Consider the following 23,685-nt stretch of genomic DNA (forward strand, 5'->3'; position numbering starts at 1 on the left):
CTTTGTTGTGTAGGGACAATTCTTTTGAACCTCGCTCTACATCGTCCGCTCCCTCTTGGAAACGTGGGTAGCAACGGTCCCACCTGCCCCAGGGTTCAAGCGGAGACGGCCCCACCTGGGACTCAGCGGCGCGTTGTATTGGCTGCTGACCCCTTCAAGCTCGAGGGTCATTGGCAAGACGGTTCTGAAAAACAGTGGGGCCATACAGACACGTGGTGCCTTCTGGGAATCTCTCCTGAGGACAGAATCTCAGATCTGTGTACCAAGACGTCCATCATGGCATTTTGGAGGGGCAGTCAGGAAAAAACAGCATTTCTTTAAAAAAAAGTAGTCTCACACTGAGCGTGGAGCCCAACATGGGGCTCAGACTCCTGACCCGGAGATCAACAGTTGGACCCTGAACCAACTGAGCCAGCCAGGCACCCCCTACAATGGCTTTTTTTCATAGAATGTCGAAGGACTTGGGGAAATGCTCATCATATACAAAATTGAAAGGATGTAAGCTTGCGTGCGGAATCAGGCCTGATCTCTGTTCTTAAAACACACACGCAGAAGGAAAGATGTGCCTCTGAGGGCTGGCTCTCCATCCTGGCCGGCCCCCGACTCCTCCAGGAACTCCGGAAAACAGGCCAGGGTATCTGTACGGATATATGTTCCAAGAAAAGTTGGGAATTCCAGAGGACGCCGTGGTGTATATGTGTGTATATTGGTGTGGGTTTGCACAGAGGTCTGTGCACACACGTGCCTGTATGTGTGTTTCCCAGATGAATGTTTTAAGTCAGGGTTAGCCAAAGGGGGTGTGGGCTCATTTCTCCATTCTTCCGCCCAAAACAAGGCCCGTTCCTGTTTTGGGGTTTTGCATCACTGGCTTGTCTTTCTAAACGGAGAGTGGGCCAAGTGCTGTTCTCCTCTGCGTTCTGATCCCCGCCCCCCACCCCGCCGTGCTCTGCTCTGTTACACGTTCGTTTTCTGGCTTCCTCCGTCGTCAGCTCCCCCTGCTCTGCGAGGCTCCCCTGCCCACGGCACACGCCTCTGGATGGAGACGGGAGCCTGCCGTCCACCGGGAACGTGGTAGCATTTCAGGGAGCCTGTGCAGGGAAGGGGCCTCGTCTCCCATGAGCTCGGATGTTCGTGTCCACACTCAGACTCGCAAGGAGAACGCCGATCTGTGAAGGGACTTTGTCCCCTTCTCCCAGCCCATCTGTCCTCCCCTGTGTCTGCTCTCCCCGCCCCGTCGGTTCCAGCCCTTAAAGCGCTCTTTGTGGCTTGGCCCCATCACCCTATTTATAGCTTTCTGTGGTTGGCACGTGTGCCCATGCCTCGCATGTGCGGGGAAACCTCCGGACCCGGTGCTGTGCGGGCTCCCGGCCGGCCGGGCAACTCGGGGAGCAGGCTTCCGTCCTTGGGCGTGCGGGGAACTGCCCGGAAGGCCTCCAGTTAGCACAAGGAGGTGCTGCGGGGCCCCAGGCGATGGGGTGCACAGAAGAACAGGAACGACTGGGTTTCTTCTTGGGGAGGCCCTTCCCCCCGCGTCTGAGGGCAGGTGGGGTGGGGGAGTGGGTGCTGGGTCTCCATGGAGACAGGGGCTGGGGGCTAGAGCAGGAGGACATACGTCCTTCTGTTCCCTGACGGGTGGGAGGGCTGCATGTGCTCAGCGGGGGCTGTCCCCCTCTCCGCAGGGTGCCGCCAGGCCTGGACGTGTCCGTGCCACAGCCCCTTGCTGTCTCAAGGAGACCCCACACAGGGCAGAGCTGGGAGCCCCAGGACGCTGGCCTAGCACCTGTTGGAGGGAAGCTTTCGGTGGTTCCCATCGGCCTGCAGAAGGTTCTGGAAGAGCTGGTGGCCGTCCCCAAGGGTGTCCATGGGCCACAGCAGGGGCTGCCCGGAGAGGCCAGGCCCGCCATGCTGCAGTGCAGGCCGGCCCAGGAGTTCAGCTTCGGCCCACGGGCTCTGAAGGAGGCACTGGTGTCCACTGACCCCACCCTGCAGCAGCGCTACGTGGCCACCTTCACCCCTGCGGAGAGGCTCTTCCTGGCCGAGGCCTACAACCCCCAGAGGACGCTCTTCTGCTCCCTGCTCATCCGCTCCGCCTTCGACTGGCTCCTCAGCCGCCCTGAGGCCCCCGAGGACTTCCAGACCTTCCATGCCTCCCTGCCGTCCCGGAGGCCGGGCCTGGCCCGCAAGCACATCTACTTACAGCCCATAGGTACAAGGCTTGGGGGGCCTGTGGGGGTTGGTGGGGACAGCCCTGAGCCAGCAGGGCCCCGCGGGGAACTTGGACTCTGAATCTGGGTAGGGACTCTGTGCTCAGACCCCAGGTGGGCCCTCCTGGGAACGGGACAGCGCCAGGGGTTTGGATGTGGGGGTGCGGGCCGGCAGAGGGAACTGGGGCAGGTGAGGACCTGGCTTTGCAGAGGAGGAATAGGCGGGAGAACCTGCGTGTCCCGCCTGCCCTGGGGGACCAGAGGCCCACAGGCACCCCTCCTTCTCCATGGCCCTGCAGCTATGCCTGGAGAGGCTGCCTCCACCCATTGCTCCAGCTATGCCTGGAGAGGCTGCCTCCATCCATTGCTCCCAAACCATGCACTTGGCTCCTTGTCACCTGCTAGTGACTCCCCAGGGCTTCCTGTGCCCATGTGAGCAGATCACGGGCACCTCGTGAACGTAGTTCTGGATCTGAGGTGGCCCGGGGCTCTGCATTTCCATCCATCCAGTCCCAGGCCCTCCAGGGTGCCACCCCGGGTCTGTGCCCCTCTGTCCTCCTGCAACACAGCCTGGTGGGGGCTCGGCAAAGGGCACCTCGCCCTCCCGGCCTCACTGGCACCCTCCCTGTGTCCCACTCTGCTCTTGCCAGGCAGGCTTTTTGCAGCATTAACCCCGAGGGGCCTCTCTGACCCGCCTCTGCTGCCCCCTCCCTGCCAGCCTTATGGACTGTGACCCTGGGTGAGTCCCTGCTGCCCCCCCACCCAGAGCTCCCTGCCCCCCAGACTTCTTATCTTTCCTCTGGGCATTGGCCTTTCCTCCATTTTTCTTTGTCCCTTAAAAAATGTTACAGCCCGACTCTGGAAAGGCAGGTCCCTGTCAACCTTCTTGGACCAGTGGGGATGGGATGCTGGGGGAAGGGGTGCTGGACTACTGGGTGCTGCTGGGGGCACTGAGGTGCTGGTGGGGATGCTGGACTGCTTGTTGTGGGGGGGGTGCTGGGGTGCTGGCAGGGATGCTGATGTGCTGGGTGCTGGTAGGGGTGCTGGCAGGGGTGCTGCGGTGCTACCTAGGGGGCTGCGGGTTGGTGGCAGGGGTGCTAGTGGGAATGCTAGGGTATTGGCGGGAGCTGCTGGGGTGCTGGCAGGGGTGCTAGGATGCTAGGTACCAGCAGGGGTGCTAGCAGGAGTGCTGAAGTGCTGGCAGGGTCTGGGGTGCTGGGTGCTAGCAGGGGTACCAGTGGGGATGCTGGGTGTTGGCAGGGATGCTGGGGTGCTGATGGAGGTGCTGAGGTGCTGGTGGGGGCACTGGGGTGCTGGGTACTAGCAGGAGTGCGGACAGGGGTGCTGGATGCAAGCAGGGGTGCTGGGTTGCTGGGTGCTAGCAGGGGAGTGGCAGGGGGTGCTGGTGGGTGTGTTAGGGTGCTGGCAGGAGGTGCAGGGGTACTAGTGGGGGTGCTGGGTTGTTGGGTGCTAGCAGGAGGCCGGTGGGAGGTGCTGGGATGCTGGCGGGGGTCTTAGGGTGCTAAGTGGGTGCTGGGGTCCTAGTGATGGTGCTGGGTTGTTGGTGCTAACAGGATGCCGGCGGGGGGTACTGGGATGCTGGCAGGGGTGTTAGGGTGCTAAGTGGGTGCTGGGGTTCTAGTGGTGGTGCTGGGTGATAGCAGGGGTGCTGGCAGGGGTACTCTGCTGTTAGCAGGGGTACTAGTGGGGATGCTAAGGTGTTGGCAGGGGTGTTGGGGTGTTGGCGGAGGTACTGAGGTGCTGGTAGGGGTTTTGGGATGCTGGGTGATAGCAGGGGTGTTGGTGGGGGCTGCTGGGGTGCTGGCGGGGGTACTGGGGCACTGGCGGGCGTGCTGAGTTGCTGCGGGGGTGGTGGGTACTAGCTGGGTACTACCAGGGGTACTGGTGGTGCTGTCAGGGTGCTGGCAAGAGATGCTAGGGTGATGGTGGTGCTGGGTGCTGTTGGGAGTGCTGGGGTGCTGGGTACTAGCTGTGTTGCTGGTTCAGGTGCTGGGTGCTAGCAGGTTGCTCGGGTGCTGGCAGGGGGTGCTAGGATGCTGGTAGGAGTGCTGAGGTGCTGGCAGGGGTCCTGGGTTATGGGGTACTAATAGTGTGGTGGCAGGAGTGCTGGGGTGCTGGTGGGGCTGCTGAGGTTTGCCGGGGGTAATGGTTGCTGGTGGGTTGCCGAAGTGCTGGCAGGGGTGCTGGCAGGGGTGCTGGGGGGCTGGTGTGGATGCTGGCATGCTAGTGGGGTACAGGTGTGCTAGTGGGAGTGCTGGGTCCTGGGAGCTAACAGGATTGCTCACGGGGGTGCTGTGGTGTTGGGGGCTAGCAGGGGTGCTGTTGGGGGTGCTAGTGGGGTGCTGGGTGCTGGGGTGGGGTGCTGAGGTGCTGGTGGGGGTCCTAGGGTGCTGGGTGTGAGCAGGGCTGCTGGTGGGGGGTGCTCGGGTGCTATGTGCTAGCAGGGGTGCTGGCAGTGGGTGCTGTGGTGCTGGCAGTGGGTGCTAGGGTTCTAAGTGCTAACAGGGGTGCTGGCGGGTGGTGTCGGAGTGCTGGCTGGGGGTGTTGGGGTGCTAATGGGAGTGCTGGAGTATTGATGGGTTTGATGGGGTTCTAGTGGGGGTGCTGGGGTGTCGGCAGGGGTCCTGCAGTGCTTTTGGGGGTACTAGGGTGCTGGGTGCTAGCAGGGGTGCTGGTGTGGGTGCTAGGGTGTTACATACTAGTAGGGATGCTGGTGGGGTGCTGGGTGCTGGCGGAGTTGCTGATGTCCTGGCAGATGCTAGGGTGTGGTGCTGGTGGGGTACTGGGTGCTGGGTGATAGCATGGGTCCTTGGGGTACTGGGGTGCTTGTGCAGGTGCTGGGGTTGTGGTGGGGGTGCTAAGGTGCTGCAGAAGTGCTGGTGGGAGTGCTGGGGTGATGGGTGCTAGCAAGGTGTTGGTGGGGGGTGTGGGGATGCTGGCAGGGGTGTTAGGGTGCTGATGGGTGGTGCTGGCATGCTTGTGCAGGTGCAGGGGTGCTTGTGGGTATGCTGTGGTGCTAGTGGGGGTGCTGAGGTTTCCTGAGGGTGCTGCAGTGCTTGTGGGGGTGCTAGGGTGCTGGGTGCTATTAGGTCCTGGCGTGGGTACTAGGGTGCTGCATATTAACAGGGATGCTGGTGGGGTGCTGGGGTGGTGGTGGAGGTGCTGGGGTGCTAGCAGGTGTGCTGGGGTGCTTATGGGGGTGCTGTGGTACTAGGGGGTTCTGGGAGCTGGCAGGATTGCTGAGGTCTGGTGGAGGTGCTAGGGTGCTGGGTGGTAGCAGGGGTGCTTGCTTGCAGGGCTGCTGAGGTGCTGGTAGGGTTACTGGGGTGCTGGGTGATAGCATGGGTCCTTGTGGGGGTGCTGGGGTGCTTGTGGATGTGCTCAGAGGGGTGCGGAGGTGCTTGCCAGGGCACTGGGTGCTAGCGGGGTGCTGGCGGAGGTGTTGGGATGCTGGCGGGGGTCTTAGGATGCTGGTGGGGGTGCTGGGTACTGTGGAGCTAGTGGGGGTGTTGGGTGCTGGAAGGGGTGTTGTGCTAGAGGGGATACTGAGGTGCTGGTGGGGGTGCTGGGGTGTTAGTGGGGTGCTGGGTGCAGGTGGGGGTGCTGAGGTGCTTTTGGGGGTTGCTGGGTGCTGGAAGTGTTGCTAGTGTACTGGGTGCTTGTAGGGGTGCTGGTGCTAGTACAGGAGCTAGCAGGGGTGCTGGGATAATGGATGCTAGCAAGGGTGCTGATGGGGTGTGCTGGGATGTGGATGGGGGTGTTAGGGTGCTGGTGGGTGTTCTGGGGTGCTAGTGGGGGTGCTGGGATGCTGGGTGCTAGCAGGGATGCTGATGGGGTGTGCTGGCATACTGCTGGGAATGTTAGGGTTCTCGTGGGAGGGTTTGGGGTACTAATGGGGGTGCTGGGTACTAGCAGGTTGCTGGAGGGTGGTGCTGGGATGCAGATGGAGTTGTTAGGGTGCTGGTGGGGGTGCCTGGTGCTAACAGGGTGCTTGTGAGGGTGCTGAGGTGGTGGTGGTGGTGCTGGGTACTAGCAGCAGTGCTGGTGGGGGTGCTGGGTTCTAGCAGGCCTGCTTGGGTGCTGTTGGGGGTATGTGGGTGCTTGTGGGGGTACTGGGGTACTGGCAGCAGTGCTGGGGTGCAGGAGGGGTGCTGAGGTGTTGGCTGGGGTACTGGTTTGCTGAGTGTTAGCAGGGGTGCTGGCAGGTGGTGCTGGTGTTGGTGCTGGGGTGCTGGGTGTTAACAGGGTGCTGGAGGGGGGCACTGGGTAGCCGGCGGGGTGTTAGGATACTGGTGGGGGTGCTGGGGTGCTTGGGTATTGGTGGGATGCTTGTGTGGTAGTGGGGTGCTGAGGTGCTGGTGGAGGTGCTGGGGCATTGGGTGCTAGCCATGGTCCTGGCAGGAGGTGCTGGGATGCAGGTGGGGGTGCTGGAGTCCTGGTTGCTTGCAGGGTGCTGATAGGGAGTGCTGGGGTGCTGGCGGGAGTACTTGGTGCTGGGTGATAGTAGGGGTGGGCAGGGATGCTGGGGTGCTGAGTGATAGCAGGGATGCTGGCAGGGGTGCTGGGGTGCTAGCAGGTGTGCTAGTGGGGGTGCTGGGGTATTGGTGGTGGTGCTGCAGTACTAGTGGGGGTGCTGGTGTTTGGGGGGGTTGCAGGGTTGCTAGTGGAGGTGCTGAGGTGCTGGCGGGGGTGCTGGAGTATTGGGTGCTATCAGGGGTGTCTTGGGGGCTGCTGGGGTGCTGATGGGGGTACTAAGGTGCTAGATGCCGGCAGGGGTGCTGAGGTGCTGGCGGAGGGTCCTGGGGTGCTGGGTACTAGCAGTGGTGCAGGAGGAGGTGCTGGGTACTAGCAGGAGTTCTGGGATGCTGGTGGGGGTGCTGGGTACTAGCAGGGTGTGCTGGGTGCTAGCAGGGTGCTGGTGGGGTTGCTGGGTTGCTTGTGGGGGTGCTGGCTGTGTACTGGGTGATAGCATGGGTGCTAGTGGGGTGTGGTGGGATGCTTGTGTTTGTGCTGGGGTTCTGGGGGCGTGCTGGTGTGGTGGCAGGGGTGCTGGAGTGCTGGGTGCTAGCAGGGGTGCTAGTGGGAGGTACTAGAATGCTGGCAATGGTTTTAGGGTGCTAGGTGGGTGTGGTGGGGTGCTAATGAGGGTGCTGGTGGGGTTTCTAGTGTTCTAGGGTTATACTAGTGGGGGTGCTGGTCACTGACGGGGGTGCTGAGGTGTTGGAAGGGGTGCTGGGGTGCTGGTGGGGGTACTGGGGCACTGGCGGGGGTGCTGAGTTGCTGGTGGGGTGGTGGGTACTAGCAGGGGTGCTGGCGGGGCTGCTGGGGTATTGGTGGGGGTGCTAGGGTGCTGGCGGGGGTTGCTGGTGTACAAAAGGGTTGCTGGATACTGGTGGGGGTCTGGGTCCTGGTGGGGTGCTGAGGAGCTGGTGGGGGTGCTAGGGTGTTGGGTGCTAGCAGGGGTGTTGGCAGGGGTGCTATGGTGTTGGGGGTGCTGGGTGATAGTGGGGGTACTGAGTGCTGGCGTGAGTGCTGAGATGCTGCTATGGGTTCTAGGATGCTAGCAGGGGTGCTGAGGTGCTGGCGGGGTGCTGGGGTGCTGGGTACTAGCAGTGTTGCTTGTGGGGGTGCTAGGTGCTAGTGGGGTTGCTGGGGTGCTGGCAGAGATTCTGGGGTGCTTGGAGCCATCAGCGATGCTGGAGTGCTTGGTGCCTGATGGGGTGCTGGCTGGGGGTGCTTGGGTGCTAGTGGTGTGTGCTGGGGTATTGGCGGGTGTTCTGAGATGCTGGCAGTGGTGCTGGGGTGCTGGGTACTAGCAGTGGTGCTGGTGGGGTGCTGGGGTGCTGGGTGCAGGCAGGGTGCTGGCAGGGGTGCTGAGGTGCTGGCAAGGCTGCTGGGGTATTGGTGGGGGTGCTGGGGTGCTGGGTGCTAGCAGGAGTGCTGGTGGGGGTGCTGAGGTGCTAGTGAGGGTGCTGGGGTGCTGGTAGGGGGTGCTGGGTTACAAATGCTTCTGGGGTTCTGTTGGGGTGCTGCAGTGCTAGTGGGTGTGCTGGGTGCTGGTGGGGGCAGGGGGTGCCTGCGGGCAATGCTGGGGTGATGGTGGTGCTGGGTGCTGGGGAGGGTGCTGAGGTGCTGACGGGGGTCCTAGGGTGCTGGGTGTTAGAGGGGTGCTAGCAGGGGTGCTGAGGTGCTGGCAGGGGTGCTGGGGTGCTGGGAACAAGCTGGGTTCCTGGCGGGGTTGCTGGGTGTTAATGGGGTTGCTGGTGTGCTGGTGTTAGCAGGGGTGCTGGCACGTGTGCTGGGATGCTGGTGGGGATGTTAGGGTTCTGGTGGGAGGTGCTGGGGTGCTTGGTGCTAGCAGGGTGCTGGCGGGGGTTACTGGAATGCTGGTGGGTGTGTCAGGTGTCTGGTGGGAGTGCTGGGGTGCTAATGGCGGTGCTAGCAGGGTGCTGGGGTGTGGGTAGTGGTGTTAGGGTACTGGTGGGGTTGCTGGGTGCTAGCAGGGTGCTGGCAGGGGTGCTGAGGTGTCAGCAGGGTTGCTGAAGTGTTGGTGGGGGTGTTGGGGTGCTGGGTACTAGCAACATTGCTGGCAGGGGTGCTGGCAGGATGTGCTGGGGTGCTAGTGGGGGGATGCTGGGGTGCTGATGGGGTTGTTGGGGTACTGGTGTGAGTGCTGAGATGCTGGCAGGGGTGCTGGGGTGCTGGGTACTAGCAGTGGTTCTGGTAGGATTGCTGGGGTGCTAGTGGGGGTACTGGGGTGTTGGAGGTATTGGTTACTGGTGTGGTGCTGGGGTGCTGGGTGCTCGCAGGGTGATGGCAGGGGTTGGGGTGGGGGGTGCTAGTGGAGTGCTGGGTGCTAGTGGGAGTGCTAGGGTGCTGGGTACTGGCGGGGGTGCCGGATTGCTGGTGGGGTACTGGAGTGCTTGGTGTCAGCAGGGGTGCTGGCTGGGTATGTGTCAGTGCTGGTGTGGGTACTTGGGTGCTGGGTGACATAGTGTGAGTGCTAGGGTGCTACATACTAGCAGGGATGCTGGCGGGTTCCTGGGTGCTAGTGAGGGTCCTGGGGCACTTGCTGAGGTGCTGGGGTGCTGGTTGGGTTGCTGTGGTGCTAGTGAGGGTACTGGGGTACTGGCAGTGGTGCTGGATGTTGGTGGGAGTGCTGGGCGCTGGAGGGGACACTCGATGCTGGCAGGGTTGCTGGGGTGCTGGTGGGTGAGCTGGGTGCTAGCAGAAGTGCTGGCAGGGGTGCTCAGGTGCTGGCAGGTGGTGCTGGGATGCTAGTAGGTGGTCCTGGGTGCTAGCGGGGGTGCTGGATGCTAGCAGGGGTGCTAGTGGCAGATGCTGTATGCTGGTAGAGGTGCTGTGGTGCTGACAGGAGGTTACTAGGTGCTGGCTGCAGTGCTGGGGTGCTTGCAGGGGTGCTGGCAGGGTGCTGGATGCTAGTGGGGGTGTTGGGGTTCTGGGGCATTGGCTGAGGTGCTGGGGTGCTGGTGCTGGGGTGCTAGCAGAGGTGCTGGTGGGTGCTGGGGTGTGGTGGGGGGTGCTGGCTGGGGTGTTGGGTTGCTGGGGGCTGGGGTGCCTGGCACTGGGGGTGTGCTGGGTGCTGGGGTGCTATGTGCTGACAGGGGTGCTGAGGGTGCTGGGATACTGGTGCTGGGGTGCTGGGGTGCTGGGTACTGGGGGGGTTGCTGGGCGTGGCCAGTGGGGGCCCGGGCGGCTGACGCCCCGCCCCGCCCCCAGATCTGAGCGAGGGTCCGGCGGGCAGCGGTTTGCTGGAGCACCTGAGGAACTGCACGGAGGCCTTCTTCCTGGGCTTGCAGGTCCGCTGCCTGCCCTCGGTGGCGGCCGCGTCCATTCACTGCTGCTCACGTCCCAGCCAGGACTCGGACAGGCTCCAGCTGCACACAGGTGGGCGAGTGCGGCGGGGCACAGCCTCTGCCACTTCGCATGGGGCCCTTGCCAGGAGGCAGAGGGCAGGAGGAAGACCCCGGGGGAAGGCAGGAATCCCTTCCCCCTCTTTGCTGGGGGAGCCTCTATTTCCCAGCCTTGGGCAGGGGAGGGTGGGGCAGAGTTGCCTTCCCTCTCCCGCGGGTGTGGGGCGGAACTCCCAGCCCCGAGTCCACGGGGAAGCCCCAGGGTGCGCCAGGCCAGTGAAGCAAGCCCTCCTCCGGCTGCCCGCTGCATTGCACGGCCTCCCTCCAGCCTTTAGCCTTGTGTGCGTCCAGAAGACCCTTCCCTGTGCCCCCCGCAAATCCCTGGGGTTGCTGGCAGCTCAAGAGTGGCGGGGTTGGGGGTCCCCGCACAGATGGACCGGAGGCTCTCAGATGCGTGGGACAGCCCGACACAAGTCTAGGGGCTCCCAGCAGGGGCAAATGCCATGTCTGGGGTGCACCAGGGTCTTTCGTCAGCGGCGGGAACCCCTAGTGGTGCTCTTCCTTCCCACTCGGGGCTCTACCTGGATGTGCGATACCTCCCCTGTGCGTTACCTCCCCTGGGTCTGGTACCTTCTCGGTGCCCCTGCTCCAGCCACACGTCATTCCCTTGTGGAGGACCGATCCCTGCACCGCACCATGGACGCCGTGCCCCCGTGCCCCGAATTCTGCATTTCACTTCTCCTCTTGTGCCTTTCTATAGTTGCTCATGGATTCTTTCTTAAACCAGCAGCGTCACTCCTAAAAATACCGACTTCCTGCTGGAATTTAAGCTCTGTATTCAAACCATGAACGCGGCTGCTGGGAGGGCTGCTTCCACCACCTGGAGCGCGCCCGTGGTTCTCTGCTCGCTCGGCCTTGCTGTTGGCCTCTCTTGTTATTTTTCATCGTTAGCCATCTTAATTGGAAAATTAGTTTAACTTTGAGAAGAACTCGTGGCCTTGGACAGTGTGATCGGCTCTAGGGAGGATTCTAGATTTCCTCTGCCAGGTACGGGCAGGTGGTGCCCGAGACAGAGGCGGGCAGTTTTTCGGGGCCACCCACGGCCCTGGGAGTCCAGCCTGCACTCCCCCTACCCAGACCGATCCCAGAAGAAGCTCAGCCTTAAGCTTCCTGCTCCAATCCTACGCCCTGCATCCCTGTTCTGATTTCTCATCAGATCTCTGGTTTTTCTTAAATCCTGTTTATGGAGGCATAATTCACGTGTAGGGAAATTGTCCCTTTGTACCAGCTCTGTGAGCCTTGACGACCACACCTGTAACCTAGTGGCCACCGTGACCAGTAGAAAAGTTTGCTTTGTACACCCCCCCTCGGCCCCAGGATGGGCATGGTGTCCCCTGTGGCCATCGCCACCCCACCTAGGACCCTTTAAGAAGCTTTTTTTGCGTTTCACTCGGCTTATCTGGTTCTCCTGGGCAGGAGGTGAGCTCACGGTCCCCAGTGTGCATTATAAGGAGCCCATTACGGGCACGGACTTTTCAGGGGGGCAGGGAGTTCTTGGCTGGGGCATGTGCTGTCCTGATGCTGGTGGGTCCTCCCTGTGCGCCAGGTTTCAGGTTTGGCCACTGAAACCCTCTTCTGGTCCTAGACCTTGCTGGCCCTTTGGCCCTGCCTACGGGACCCGGCCCTGCTCGAGGCTCGGTCCTGGACTGCTGTGTCTCTGCCCACCACCACCGCCACCTTCAGGTCTCTCTGACCCTCTCTGCCTTGTCCTCTGAAGACCCTAATGACTGCCCTGAGCCCACCCAGAAAATCCAGAGTAACTTCTGGTTTTTAAGGCCTTTAATTTAATCACGTCCACAGCGTCCCTGCTGCTTTATGAGGCAGCACATTCACAGGCCCTGGGGACTCGGATACATGGGTCTCTGGGGCTCCTGCTATATCTGGTGGCTGCCGGGGCACTGTCCCCTGAACACTGGTCCCATTGGTCAAGTGACCTTCTTGACGTCCCCACCGGGATGTATCTGGGCCTTTCAACTACCCCGTCCGAGCCAGCTCTTCTGAGTTTTGGAAATGGAGACCCTGAGGGCCTGCTCACGTGACCCCGGCTGCCTGACCCTGAGGCCCAGGCCTGTGGCTCCTGCTCTGTGTTGTGCAGTGTGGCTGCTGGGACTTCCCCACCTCGGACCGTGAGCTTCTTGGGGAATGTGGCCAGCTTGCACCTGACTTAGGGAGGGGCTGGCCACAGGCAGATGGAAGAGAACAGCCTGGAACCTGGGCTGGGGAGACGGGGCCCCAGCCGCCCCCTCACCGCCCCTCGGGCCCTCTCCCCTCGCAGACGGCATCCTGTCTTTCCTGAAGAACAGCAAGCCGGGGGACGCCCTGTGCGTGCTGGGCCTCACACTGTCCGACCTGTACCCTTGCGAGGCCTGGAGCTTCACCTTCGGCAAGTTCCTTCCAGGCCACGGTGAGCCGGCGCCCCGGCAGCCCCCGCCCTAGCTGTGCTTAGGGGTGGGTGGGCGCACCCTGGGGTGCAGGGGCGGGGCAGCAAGTGCATGGGAGCCCCAACTCTCCTGGGAAGACGACACCCTACCTGGAAACTGCTCCAGAATACACACCCCCAAGTCCTGCCTCCTCTTGGGCAGGGATCTCGCAGTGGCCTTTGTGGAGGTGCACTGGCAGGGCCGGGCTCCAGGACCCATGCATCCCAAGGACAGGGTGGGTTTGCTCCCAGGCATCCCCTGAGATGCCGCCTTGTGTCTGTTTCTCCCCAGAGGTAGGCGTCTGCAGCTTTGCCCGGTTCTCGGGGGATCTCTTGCCATCGGGACCCAGCGCCTCTGATCCAGCCTTGGTGGAGGTGGCCACAGATGACCCTGTGACTCCCGGGCAGGACGGAGGCCCAACTGTGTGCTTCAGTGCCCTGGGGATGGTCCAGTGCTGCAAGGTGGGCAGGGAAGCCAGGGCATGGGGTCAGTGCATGGGGTGGGGGAGGAAGGAGATGGGGCAGCAAGAGGATGGAAGGCCCCGGGGGCTCTGGTGAGTTCCAGGCCGCTGCTGAGGATGGGCAATCAGCCAGAAGGGCCTGAGCGCTCCAAACAGCCCCATGCCGAAGGCCAGGCTGTCCAGAGCACAGACAACAGGGCTTGGAGCCGCCCACACCTTTGCCTGAGCTCATGCAGCTGGGAGTAGGCAGGGTTGGGGTGTGAACCTGTTTGCTGCCCCAGCTCTTGTGCTGGGTGGGCCCTGGGTGCTCCAGAGCTGTCCACCTGTGCCCTGTGCCGTCGGGAGCAGGGGCGAGGGCACAGGGCCTGCTTCCTGGCCATGGGGGCTCCTGTGGGCGCCGACCCCAGCATTGGGGGCTTGGCTGGTGGCCGGGGTCACAGCGGCAAGGGCAATGCTGCTATGTGGTCTCCCTCAGGTCACATGTCACGAGCTCTGCCATCTCCTGGGGCTGGGGAACTGCCGCTGGCTGCACTGCCTCATGCAGGGGGCGCTCAGCCTGGACGAGGCCCTGCGGCGGCCCCTGGACCTCTGTCCCATCTGTCTGCGGAAGCTGCAGCACGTCCTCGGCTTCAAGCTCGTCGACAGGTACAAGGTGAGCCGCCGGCCCACTGGCAGGGAGAGAGGGCATCTGAGCGCCCTAGCAGGCCTCGTGCATGGGGCTCAGGGGGCAGCAGGCCGGGAGTTGGGCCCTGCGGGCGAGACCTGCAGGCCAAGTGAACAGACCCCTGTGCCAACCTCCTGGCCTCCTGCTGGTGCTGGGCAGCGTTCATGGCCCTCGCCGGGCGCCTGGCCCACGGTCTGCACCCAGTGATGGGGGCTGTGGCTATCAGGTTGCTGCTCTGTGGGAGGGAAGAGGGGCAGATGGTTTTTCTCTCTCAGGTCACGCTCTCTGAGCGCTGGTCAGGTGCTAGGCCTATCCTAACACTTCCTGCATCTGCTCAGGGCCCCTCCGGCATCGCACAGGGCCCAAGCCACCCCCTCCAGCTTCCCCCCCAGCCTGCCAGGCCAGCCCCTGGGAGGAGGAAGCCCTTGCAGGCCCTGGGGAGGCGGCCAGGCCAAGTTTGCGGGTCAATGCTGCCCTCTGCTGTCGCCTCAAGGCGCTGCGCGCAGCAGGGTCCCAGGCCCGCCCAGGGACCCAGGGAGAGGGCCTCACCGCTGTCCTGGGGAGGCCGTAAGTGGTGATTTTCTGGTGAAGGTGGGGAATGCCAGACTCCATTTTGGACAGGTTCTCAGGCAGGAGGGAGTTTCTGACCTCGCCCCTCCGGACGGGAGGGCCTGAATCTCTCAGGCTCCTAGGAGTGCTGCGGCGCAGGGACCCCACTTTGATGACTGCTGACCGAGCAGGCTGGGTGTTTCCAAGTTCCAGAGCTGCCTCCCGATGCAGATCTTTTCTGGGTGACTGGGAAATGGCCAAAGTCCAGGTGGAAGGGCCCCCCGCAACACAGCCCCACTGACTTAGGGGGCGTGGACACACGCTGCAGGACACGTGTAGGGAAGGTGGCTGGCTCTGGCTGATGAAAAGCAGGGGTGTCTTCACTTGTGTCCCTCCTCGGGCCTGTGTTCCCCTGACCCAGGGCTCCCCCCTTCTGCACACACCCCTGCCCAGGAAGGGAGCCTGTTCTGGAGCCTCACCCATGTGACTGGAGGGGCTCAGAGGAGGAGGAGGAGGACGGGGGCCCTGGAACCCGGGTCGGTCCCTGGACGCTCTGGCAGTGACCGTGTGCTGATGGAGGGCTGGGTGGGGAACAGTCCTTGCTGCCCCCTTGTTCCGGTCAGTGGGGTGCTGGAAACACTGACCAAGCCGTGGAGGGGTGTGGGGGATACTGGGAGCAGTGCTGGGAAGGGGGATCTAGCACGTGGTCACAGGTGTATTCACCATGCAGACACCAGACGGAAGTGAGAGCAAAGATCAGAAAAGTAAGACCATGTGCAGGAGAAGTTCTGAGTATTTACTGCTCTTAATACGGTGTGAGTTAAATTGAACTTCAGGCATGCGCGGCTTCTGAGTGTTTGCATCGGGAGCCCTGGGGGGCCCGGGCTGGTGGGGGCAGGGTGGTCCCCCACAAAGGGGCTGGGTCTTAGGGCAGCACTCTGGCTGAAGTGGCGGCACCCACACAGCCCAGCCTCTGTCTCTCTCTCCCAGAGACTTTACGCCTGGACTCAGGCGGGGACGCGGACTCGAACCAGCCAGGCTGCGGGGGCGGCGTCTGCGGCGGACACCCTGCCCGGCAGCACAGACTCGGGTCTGAGCTGCGGGAGCGCGTCGGAGCCGGGCAGCAGCCTGTCGGAGCCCCTAACCCCTGACGCGGGGAGCCACAGCTTCTCTGTGGGGCCGGAGCTGGAGCACGAGGAGGGGCTGGGCTCGCTGGCCATCCCTGAGAGCCCGCCGCAGCTCGGACCCCCGTGCGAGGCCATCGAGGAGCACGGGCAGTGGCTGGCGCTGTGCATCCAGGCCCTGGAGCGGGAGGTGACAGAGGAAGAGCTGGCACAGGTGGACGGGGCTGTGGATGCCTTGGCCGGGTGGGGGATGTTCACGGGGCAGCTCCCCGCACCCCGGCCCGGCCTGCCCTGCAGTCGCGACGGCCCGGGGCTGCGCAGGGTCCTGGGGGGCACGCTCTCCTCCCTGCGGAGGAAGCTGAGCACGCGCAGACTGGCCAGGGCGGGGTCGTCCCCCTGTCGCTGGAGAGCGGAGGAGAATTAACCCGGAAGCCCATCTGTCTGACCCCGTGCACCCCCAGGATCAGCGGCAGTCCTGGGTCCTGTCCCCAGGGTACCAGCAGAGAGTCTTCAGGCCCAGCCTGGACAGCACTGGGGACTCTGGGCCTCCCTCGCCCGCCCCACTAGAGCAGAGGCTGCCCGGGGCAGAAGCCAGGCTGCATGCCCGGGGGACGTGAGGGGCTTACAGTTTGGCCGACCCCATGCGGGCAGGGCTATCGCAGCCTTCTGAGCCTCGGGCTGCACGCAGTGCCTGCAGAGGCTGCCGGGCAGGGTCACAGTGACCGAGGCCCTCCGTGTCCCTGACCTGGTCACCTGCTGTCCCCTGCAGTGGTGAGAGCAGTGTGGGCTGCGGACAAGGGGTGCCGCTGGGGTCTCAGGTCCTGGCATTTACGGGGTCGTCGCAGACTCTGTGGACTCCTTTTCATGCGGGCTGGGCCGAGGCGGCCAGCTTATCTGGGGTGTCTGTGTCCCTTTGCTTCTGTCACACGGTTCCTGAGCTGAAGCTTGGGCGTGCACGGGCGTCTGCCAGCTCCGTCCTAGCTCTGTGTGTCTGTGTAGCAGCAGAGGGAAGGTTCCCGGCCCCCAGCAGTGCGCCTACAGCTACGTCTCCCTCCTGGAAAGAGACCAGACAGGGGTGCTCTTACACTCCGGGGCTAGCTTTACAGTCTGGGGGCTTTCCTAAGAAAAACTGCAAAATACAACCCAGATCGAGGATCTCCTCCCCCAGCAAGCAGGCCTGAAGCTTCCTCTCTGCAGACTCCCGGTAGGAGCACAGGGTCCCAGGCCTGCAAAGCACTGGGTGCAGGTGTGGGCTCCAGGTCAGGGTCCCGGGGGCCGCAGGCATCTCCATGACCAGGAGGTCAGGGAGGGAAATGGGGAGAAGCCAGCAGAGGAAGGCTTGTGCCTGGGGAGCTGTCGCCGCGAACACAGCCCCCAACCTTCGTTTGTGCCTTAAAGCCCCAACCCTGTGCTTAGAGCTAAGACATTTGCACTGGGGGCAGAGGCTGTAGGAAGGAAGGTTGGCTGCATGGAGGGCTGGCTCCTGAGGCTCAGGCCACGGGCCCAGGACCTCCAGGAGCACCCCAAAATGCCGCTGCCCTGTACCCCCAGGTTCACAGGGAGGGGCCCTGGGACCCCTCCCTTTAAGGATGGTGGTGGCACCGTCAGGCAGAGCTGGGGTGAATGGGAACCTGCTCTATCCGCATGGCTTGGACGGGCCCTCCTGCTGCCTCGGTCACGTTACCTGTTTCCCAGTTTCCTTCTGTCTTCTGCAAAAGGTGGGTCTCCCGATGGTAGCGGAGAAGCTAGGATGTGGGGAGGGAGCACTCGGGGCGGTGCCTGAGCCATGGGGGTGGCGGCCTGTCTGCTCTGCCTCCAGGCTGCAAAGGGACAGTGGTTTGAAAGCCAGCTGCTAGGGGGAACATTGTAAGAATAAAACTTGGAGGAACAGAGGTTCCTTCTGGCATTAAGGAGGCTGGAGGGGTGGGGAGCAGTTTGGGACAGTCCCCAGGGGCGGTGGCACACGTTATGCGAGCGGAACTGGGTATCGACACCATGGCTCCCTAAGGGCCGGTTTTTGTTAATAAACATACAAAGTGGACTGTATTGCCTTCGAGCTCTGTATCCGTCCCCAGTCCCCAAGAGTCCCACACAGGGCTAAAAATACTCTGCGGTCAAGACATCACGTGTACGGGGACTCCCGAAGCAGCTTCAGCACCCATCTAAACAGTTCTGATGAAGGTGGGTATGGCGGCAGCCTCCTCTCCCGGTGGCCACTGTCCCTGCCCCCGGGTCCACCCTGTGGGCACAGGAGGGCCTCGCTGCTTCACCCCCGCACAGTGCCAGAGTAGGGGTCAGAAGGTGGCTGTGGGCCTGGTAACAGTCTCATGGGACAGCGGATTCAGACCTTTCCAAGAGGAATGAACTCTCGAAAAGGCTTAAAAATAACCCCAAACATGCCATACCTTGGCCAAGCAGCTAATGTTGAACCTAAGAGTCCAAATTTAGATCCCATCAAGTTCAAAAGAGCAGCTACACCATTCCAGGGGGGCGCACACGCGCCCACATTCAAGGTCTGAGCCCGGGACCTTGAGATGCTGCTTTCGGAATCGACAGGCAGGGGCGGCTGAGGACCCCCAATCTACCCGGGAAGGGACAGGCCCATTTTCCTGCAAAGAACCCGCCCCTTCAAGCAGGTCCGTCTAGGCAGCAGGGACATGTGCCTGTCACTTGTCCCGGGCTGCGAGGCTGGAGGGCACACTGGCCCATCTGCTTCCAGCTCTGCGGAAGCATGCAGGGGAAGGCTGAGCAGGAAGGGGAGTCGGGGCCCCCAGCTCTGGGTTTCCTGGGAGGCTCTGGCTGCCGCAGGACGTGGTTTGGGGGCAGCACTCTGGGGCAAGGGCACCGGGACTTGGGCTCTGCGTCTGTCTGTCCAGAGGGGTCAAGGCCCCAGCTGAGTCCGAGTACCCCGGGTAAAGCCGGTGGTGGGGGGAGGACATCAGGGCTTCCTCGGGGGGCTCTTGAACTGGACCCAGGCTGTGGAGGCCGCTATAGCCCGGGAGGACTCCCCCTCGCGGTGGGGCAGCTATGCATGGACAGGAGCCGGTTTCAAGGATGCCAGGGGATCGCACACTTGAGGCCCTCAGCGAGCGAGCGGACGCCACAGGGTGACTGGGAGTCGCGGGCAGAACCGGCCAAGGCGGCTCCCACTGCCCTTCCCAGTACCACCCAGCAGCACCTGGCCTCACGAGAACGCGGAGCACCCACGCGTTATTTTTGAACTCTATTCTTGGGCACAGACGCAAATGAAAACAAGCTAGTCACAGGTTTAAAAAAGCAATTTTCCAAAAAACCTCCAGGGGCCACAAGGCGGTCAGTCCTCCTGCACCCTGTGTTGACCCATGTGACCCACGGAGTCGCTCACCAGAGGTGGCTCAAGGGCACAGCCCGTGCCCCAGCTGACCTGCAGCCGGCCTCCACCTCCTGGGTCGGAAATGACCCCAGGCACCCAACGAATGAACCAGAAACACCATCAACGAGGCTCCCTGTGAGGCCAGGCCAAGTTGCGGCTACCCCGAGCCTCTTGACACGCTTGTGAGGTTCTGGCCACGAGGCCAGGCCCAGTGTCCCCTGTCCTTGGGCCGCTCCTGCACATGGGCCGCACTGCGCTGCTTCTCTAGCACTGTCCCCTCCCTCCCGCAGCTCTCTGGCTAGGCCGCAGCCTCACAGTGTCACCTCCCAGCTGTGGTGAACATGGGACCTTCCAGGTCCCACTGACATGCAGAGCACCGTGTCACGTTCCTCACAGTGCTCGACCTCCCATTTGTAAGGCTGTGTCGTGGGTCTCTCACCAGCCCGAGGTCCACGGGGACCAGGCAGGACACCGAGTCCCGCTTGCCACCAGCTCCCCGCCCACGAGGCACATGAAGACACACTCACCTGCTCCTGGAACAAGTAACCGATGGAGCAGAGGGCTTCTGGGCTGGAGGATCCTGTCTGAGGTGGATGTCACTGTCTTTTCCCTCATTGGGACTTTTGGCAACACATGGAGATTCGCTGTCTCTTGCCACACCAGCTAGAGCGAGAGCAGAACTTCAGAGGGAGTGTGCCGGACCCTTCCGTGAGGATGGGCCTTCCGCCGCGAGCCCTCAGGCCAGCGTGGTGCCTTCCTCCTTGGGCCCACGTGGGGGGATGCTCCCGGGGGCTGCACTGGACCGACCGGCGAGTCACAAGCTGGGGGACAGGGCTGGGAGCACGGGGGTCCTGGGAGAGAGCACTGTGTGGGGCCCGAGTGTGCAGAAGGGGGCTCTTCTCAGAGAAGCCACCTTGTGTCACGGGCAGGACCCGCAGGGGCTTGGTCGCCTGCCCGAAGCAGGAAGCCTGGAGGAGGCAGGGAAGGGCCAACACCCCTGCGGCACTACCCCCCATGCCCTCTGCTCTGGGGCCACCCTCCCCAGCCCGTCCCGCCCCCGTAGCCCTCACTCATGGTCCCCACCGCATCCAGATCCCAGGAGCTCCCCGCACAACCAGTGTAAACCACCGAACTGGCATCATCCACGCTTAGGAACGTCCCAGAGCCAGGGGGAAGTTCGCCGGGTCGTGGGTGTCTTAGTCCCAGGATTCCCGAGGAGCCTTGGACATGGGGAGTAAACTCTACACATTTCAGATTTTCAGGAGCGCTTTTGAATTACGTTTTCTTTCTTAAAATTAACGCTGTCAATGCACGTGAAGAAAAAGCCCAGTGAAGAAAAAGCCCACTGCTGGAAACCCAGCTGCAAACGAGAGCATTCTCCCTCTGAACCGAACAGGGGCTCCTTCCTGCCGGGACACAGGGTGCCCATCCACCTGCCGGGCTTGCAGGTGCACAGCGCGCAAGGGTGAGGGGGAGGCGTTAGGAATCCTTGTCACACTGGCTCACTCCCTTTCCCGGGTTTCCAAGGTCAAGGCTGTGCGGAAAGGGATGGGAGGCAACCAAGGTGGGGCTGGTGTTTCTCTTTATGCTAACACTACCGAGGGCATTTTCCTCCCACGAGGTCGGGGCTCCACACTGTCGCCTGGGGGGCTCGTCCTGCCGGGGCTGGCACGGAGAGGATGAGCGGCAAGCAGAATGGGGAGGGCCTAGATCCGAAGCCGCGAGCATCCACTCCCTGAGCCTTCCTGCGGCCGCACGCCCACGAGACCCAGCGGGAGGCCTCGGCTTCTGCAACAGCGTCTGCCCCACGAACCATGCACTCCAGGATCCATGGTCACCCCTGTTTGTCCAGCCTAGAGTTGTCACCCGCTGGGGCCGCGGGGCAGAGGGAGCTGGTGTTTGGCCAAATGCTGGGAAAGCAGGCAATTTAAGGCAAATTGTCGTACATTTAACAAAGCCCCATACACAGAACGTGGTACACCCCCCACCGTGGCCATACAGTGCATCTCGACCCTTCAGGCAGGTCGTAGGAGACGCTCACCTGGCACACGGCGCTCACAAACGCAGGCCTCCAGGTGGCACTGTGGGCAGGCTTGGCTCTGCGTGACCTTCCAGATCAGTGCCTGCGGCGGAGTGGGCAGCCGTTCCTCCTAGAGTTTCCCTCAGTGAAGCCCGCGGATGGGCTCTGAGCCGGGTCTCTGCAGGAACGCTGAGGCCGCCACGCTGGCCCTGCCCTTCGTGCGGTCCTCTGGGCGCTCCGCCCTGGGCGTGCTCAGGGTGGGCACGGAATGCTGCCTCGGGTCCGAGGATAACCTGCCAAATTTAGTTGGTTTGAATGGAGTGAAGAAAAAGAATATTTGCAAGAGGTCCAAAGGGGATTCTTGAAGATTCTGGAAGATCTGTTTTAAATCGCTTCGTAAGCAGGCGAGTTCTAGCAAGAGCTCAACCCCAAACAGGACACACGGTGGGGGAACAGCCCAAGTTGTGCCCCCGTCCGCCCCCCGCAGACCACAGTCAGGGTTCTGCCCACCCGTCAGCAGCGGGGGTCTGAAAGGTGTCCGGGCTTGCCCAGACCGCCTGGCTGACTCCCAGGGCAGGTCCCCAGTCCCCCAGAGGATTGACAGCTTGCTGGCGACAGCTGGCAGGGACCGGAGTCTGAGGAGGGTAGCAGGGTGGAAAATGGGGGGAGGCCCCCAGTGTCACCCAAAGCTGCAGAGGCCATTCCCGGAGGAATAGGGGCATGTGGGCACAGCCGGGTGCAGGCACTCCCCCAAGTGCTCCCGGCCCGTCAGTGGCAGGACAGATGGTCTCTGGCCCCGGCTTCAGGGCAGAGACCGTGGGTCATGAAGCGGGGCCTCCCAGCCTCCCGGCTCTGTCTTCCTTCCTGGGTGGCCACTCTGACGGCCTCTGGCACAGCTGACCCAGAGCTGGGGGAAGGGGCCGTCCAGCTCTTTTCCGCCCTGTGGCAGACGTCAGGGCAGCCTTACCAGACTACATGTGGTCCCCGCGGGCCCTCAGGGAAGGGCTGTTCCCACAGGGAAACTCGACCGCGGCTGCGGTTGGCTGGGACTCTGTTCACTTGGGGGAAATGCATCAGCTTCTAAAAACACAAAATAAAGTGAACTCACGATTAATAAAAAGGCCTGGAAGCGATAGGCCGGGAACAAGGGCCCCTTGCTGTGACAGAACAGGAGCTGCTGGAGAAGGGACATCCTCCCCGCGGCATGGCGGGTCTGGCTCGTGGGCGCGCTGGCCCAGGCCCCGCTTCGCTCCACACCCTGCCCCATGCTCCGGCGCAAAGCGGCCCATCACATGCCTGTAAGCGCTGTGACGCGACATGTGCCAGCTGGTGAACCGTCTTCATGAACCAAGCGAGCTCCTTTCCTCGGGGGACCTGACACCTTTCTTGTCAGCACCCAGCAGGGCCTCATGAACGACACTAGAGCCCCCTGAGCTGCAGCACCCCCCACCTCCCAACCAGGACGGGCGGCCCTGACGCCACGTCAGCGACACACAGAACCACATGCACCAGCTCCCTCAATTTCCAGGGACTGTTCCAGAACAAGGCCCCTAAGGCACATCAGACATACCTTACAGAGAAGACAGGACCAAAAGATGAGAGACCGCCCGACGCTGGGAAAGGGTCGGCCAGAACTCGCCCTCCAGAGAAAACTCACCACTGCTTTCTTGAGGTAAGGCTGCTGGTCCCCAGCGAGGGGCAGAGCTGGTGGCCTTGAGTTAGATCATGAAGCAGAATTCTCACCGAGCTAAGCACAGAATCCTGCCTGGGAGATACCCTCCAGGACTTCAGTCGGCTTGGACCATGTTCCTACCACATGGGACCCGCCTGGGTGGCTCAGCCTGGGGCCTCTGTAAAGCTCGTCGGGGGATCTGACTGAGGCGCCCGCGTGAACCACTGTCCTGTCCCGGCGTTGACACGTGTTGAAATGGGGACCCGAGAGCTCAGCGCATAATCCACAGTCCTGGGGTAACACAGAGCACGTAGCACGCTCATTGCCGGCGCTTTTCTGGGGCGGGGGGTGTCTCTACCCTTCCCACATATACACGTACATCGTGGGGCTCCCCCAAGCCACAGCCGCTGGACAGCACTCGCAGGCCCCTTTCTGGAAAAGACCGCAGTGTGACGGAGAACCTCGGGGGCCAGGACAGAGATTCCCTACCTGCCCCTCCCTCTGGCGCCCTCTAGTCGCAGGACTTGGGCCGTGCCAAGTGTCGGTCCACGGATCCCTCTCCTCAAGCTCTCAGACCTCAGAACTGCATGTACGGCCTCCCTCCCTCACCGCACGCGAGGGCCGCGCATGTGTGCGCGCGCGCGCACACACACACACAACCGTCTCTGCAGACAAGACACTTTTATTAGCTCTGAAGCTGTGTTTCAGGCGGTGTCCACACAGCATGCCCTTGGAAAGAAAAGCCAATTATCGGATAGTGAACTTCAAGTATGGTTTGGATTGGCATTGCTGGGCTCTGAATTTAGGGGACTGGAAATCTGACATGATGATTCGGTCTGAATGCGGAGGACAGAGCTTAACAGACACCCAGAGCAAAGACGGTTGTCACCACACTGGACCCTCCAGCCAAGGCTCGCGGGAGTGAGGTGGGAGCCACGCGTTGGCCGTGCGGGCTGCATGCGTCCCGGGGGCGCCTTCCCCCCACAAGTCTCACTGAGTCCATGTCCACCTGTCCCCAGGATGCCCAAGTGAGGTGATCCTAAGAATCTTGGAGAGTATTTTTGGATCTCGAAAATAAAAGAATCTACTTATTTTTCTTTTATCTAAGAAGTAAAAAAGTTAGAAGAATACGGATGCTGGAGATCACTGTACATCACCAGGCTGAACGAAAAGTCTCAGACCGTTTCTCTATAAATAGAAAAATATTTCCAGGAAAAGCCTACATGTGTCCTTCTATGTAAACAGTAGAACTGAGAAGAAAGATC

The 23,685-nt window shown here is 62.2% G+C and overlaps 1 protein-coding gene across 1 annotated transcript in view; it reads left to right on the forward strand.

The window, feature by feature from the left end:
- The window catches only part of AMZ1 (archaelysin family metallopeptidase 1), a 30,837-nt gene extending 15,037 nt beyond the window's left edge, over positions 1 to 15,800 (forward strand). Inside the window, exons 2-7 of the mRNA XM_044234035.1 lie at positions 1,680 to 2,206; positions 9,966 to 10,133; positions 12,435 to 12,563; positions 12,871 to 13,040; positions 13,515 to 13,691; positions 15,243 to 15,800. Of these exons, the coding sequence (XP_044089970.1) occupies positions 1,903 to 2,206; positions 9,966 to 10,133; positions 12,435 to 12,563; positions 12,871 to 13,040; positions 13,515 to 13,691; positions 15,243 to 15,800 (1,506 nt within the window). The 5' untranslated portion in view covers positions 1,680 to 1,902. The remainder of the gene's footprint in view (positions 1 to 1,679; positions 2,207 to 9,965; positions 10,134 to 12,434; positions 12,564 to 12,870; positions 13,041 to 13,514; positions 13,692 to 15,242) is intronic.
- Positions 15,801 to 23,685: the final 7,885 nt, after the last annotated feature.

Source organism: Neovison vison, chromosome 14 (assembly GCF_020171115.1).
Source record: "Neovison vison isolate M4711 chromosome 14, ASM_NN_V1, whole genome shotgun sequence".
Classification (NCBI taxonomy): domain Eukaryota; kingdom Metazoa; phylum Chordata; class Mammalia; order Carnivora; family Mustelidae; genus Neogale; species Neogale vison.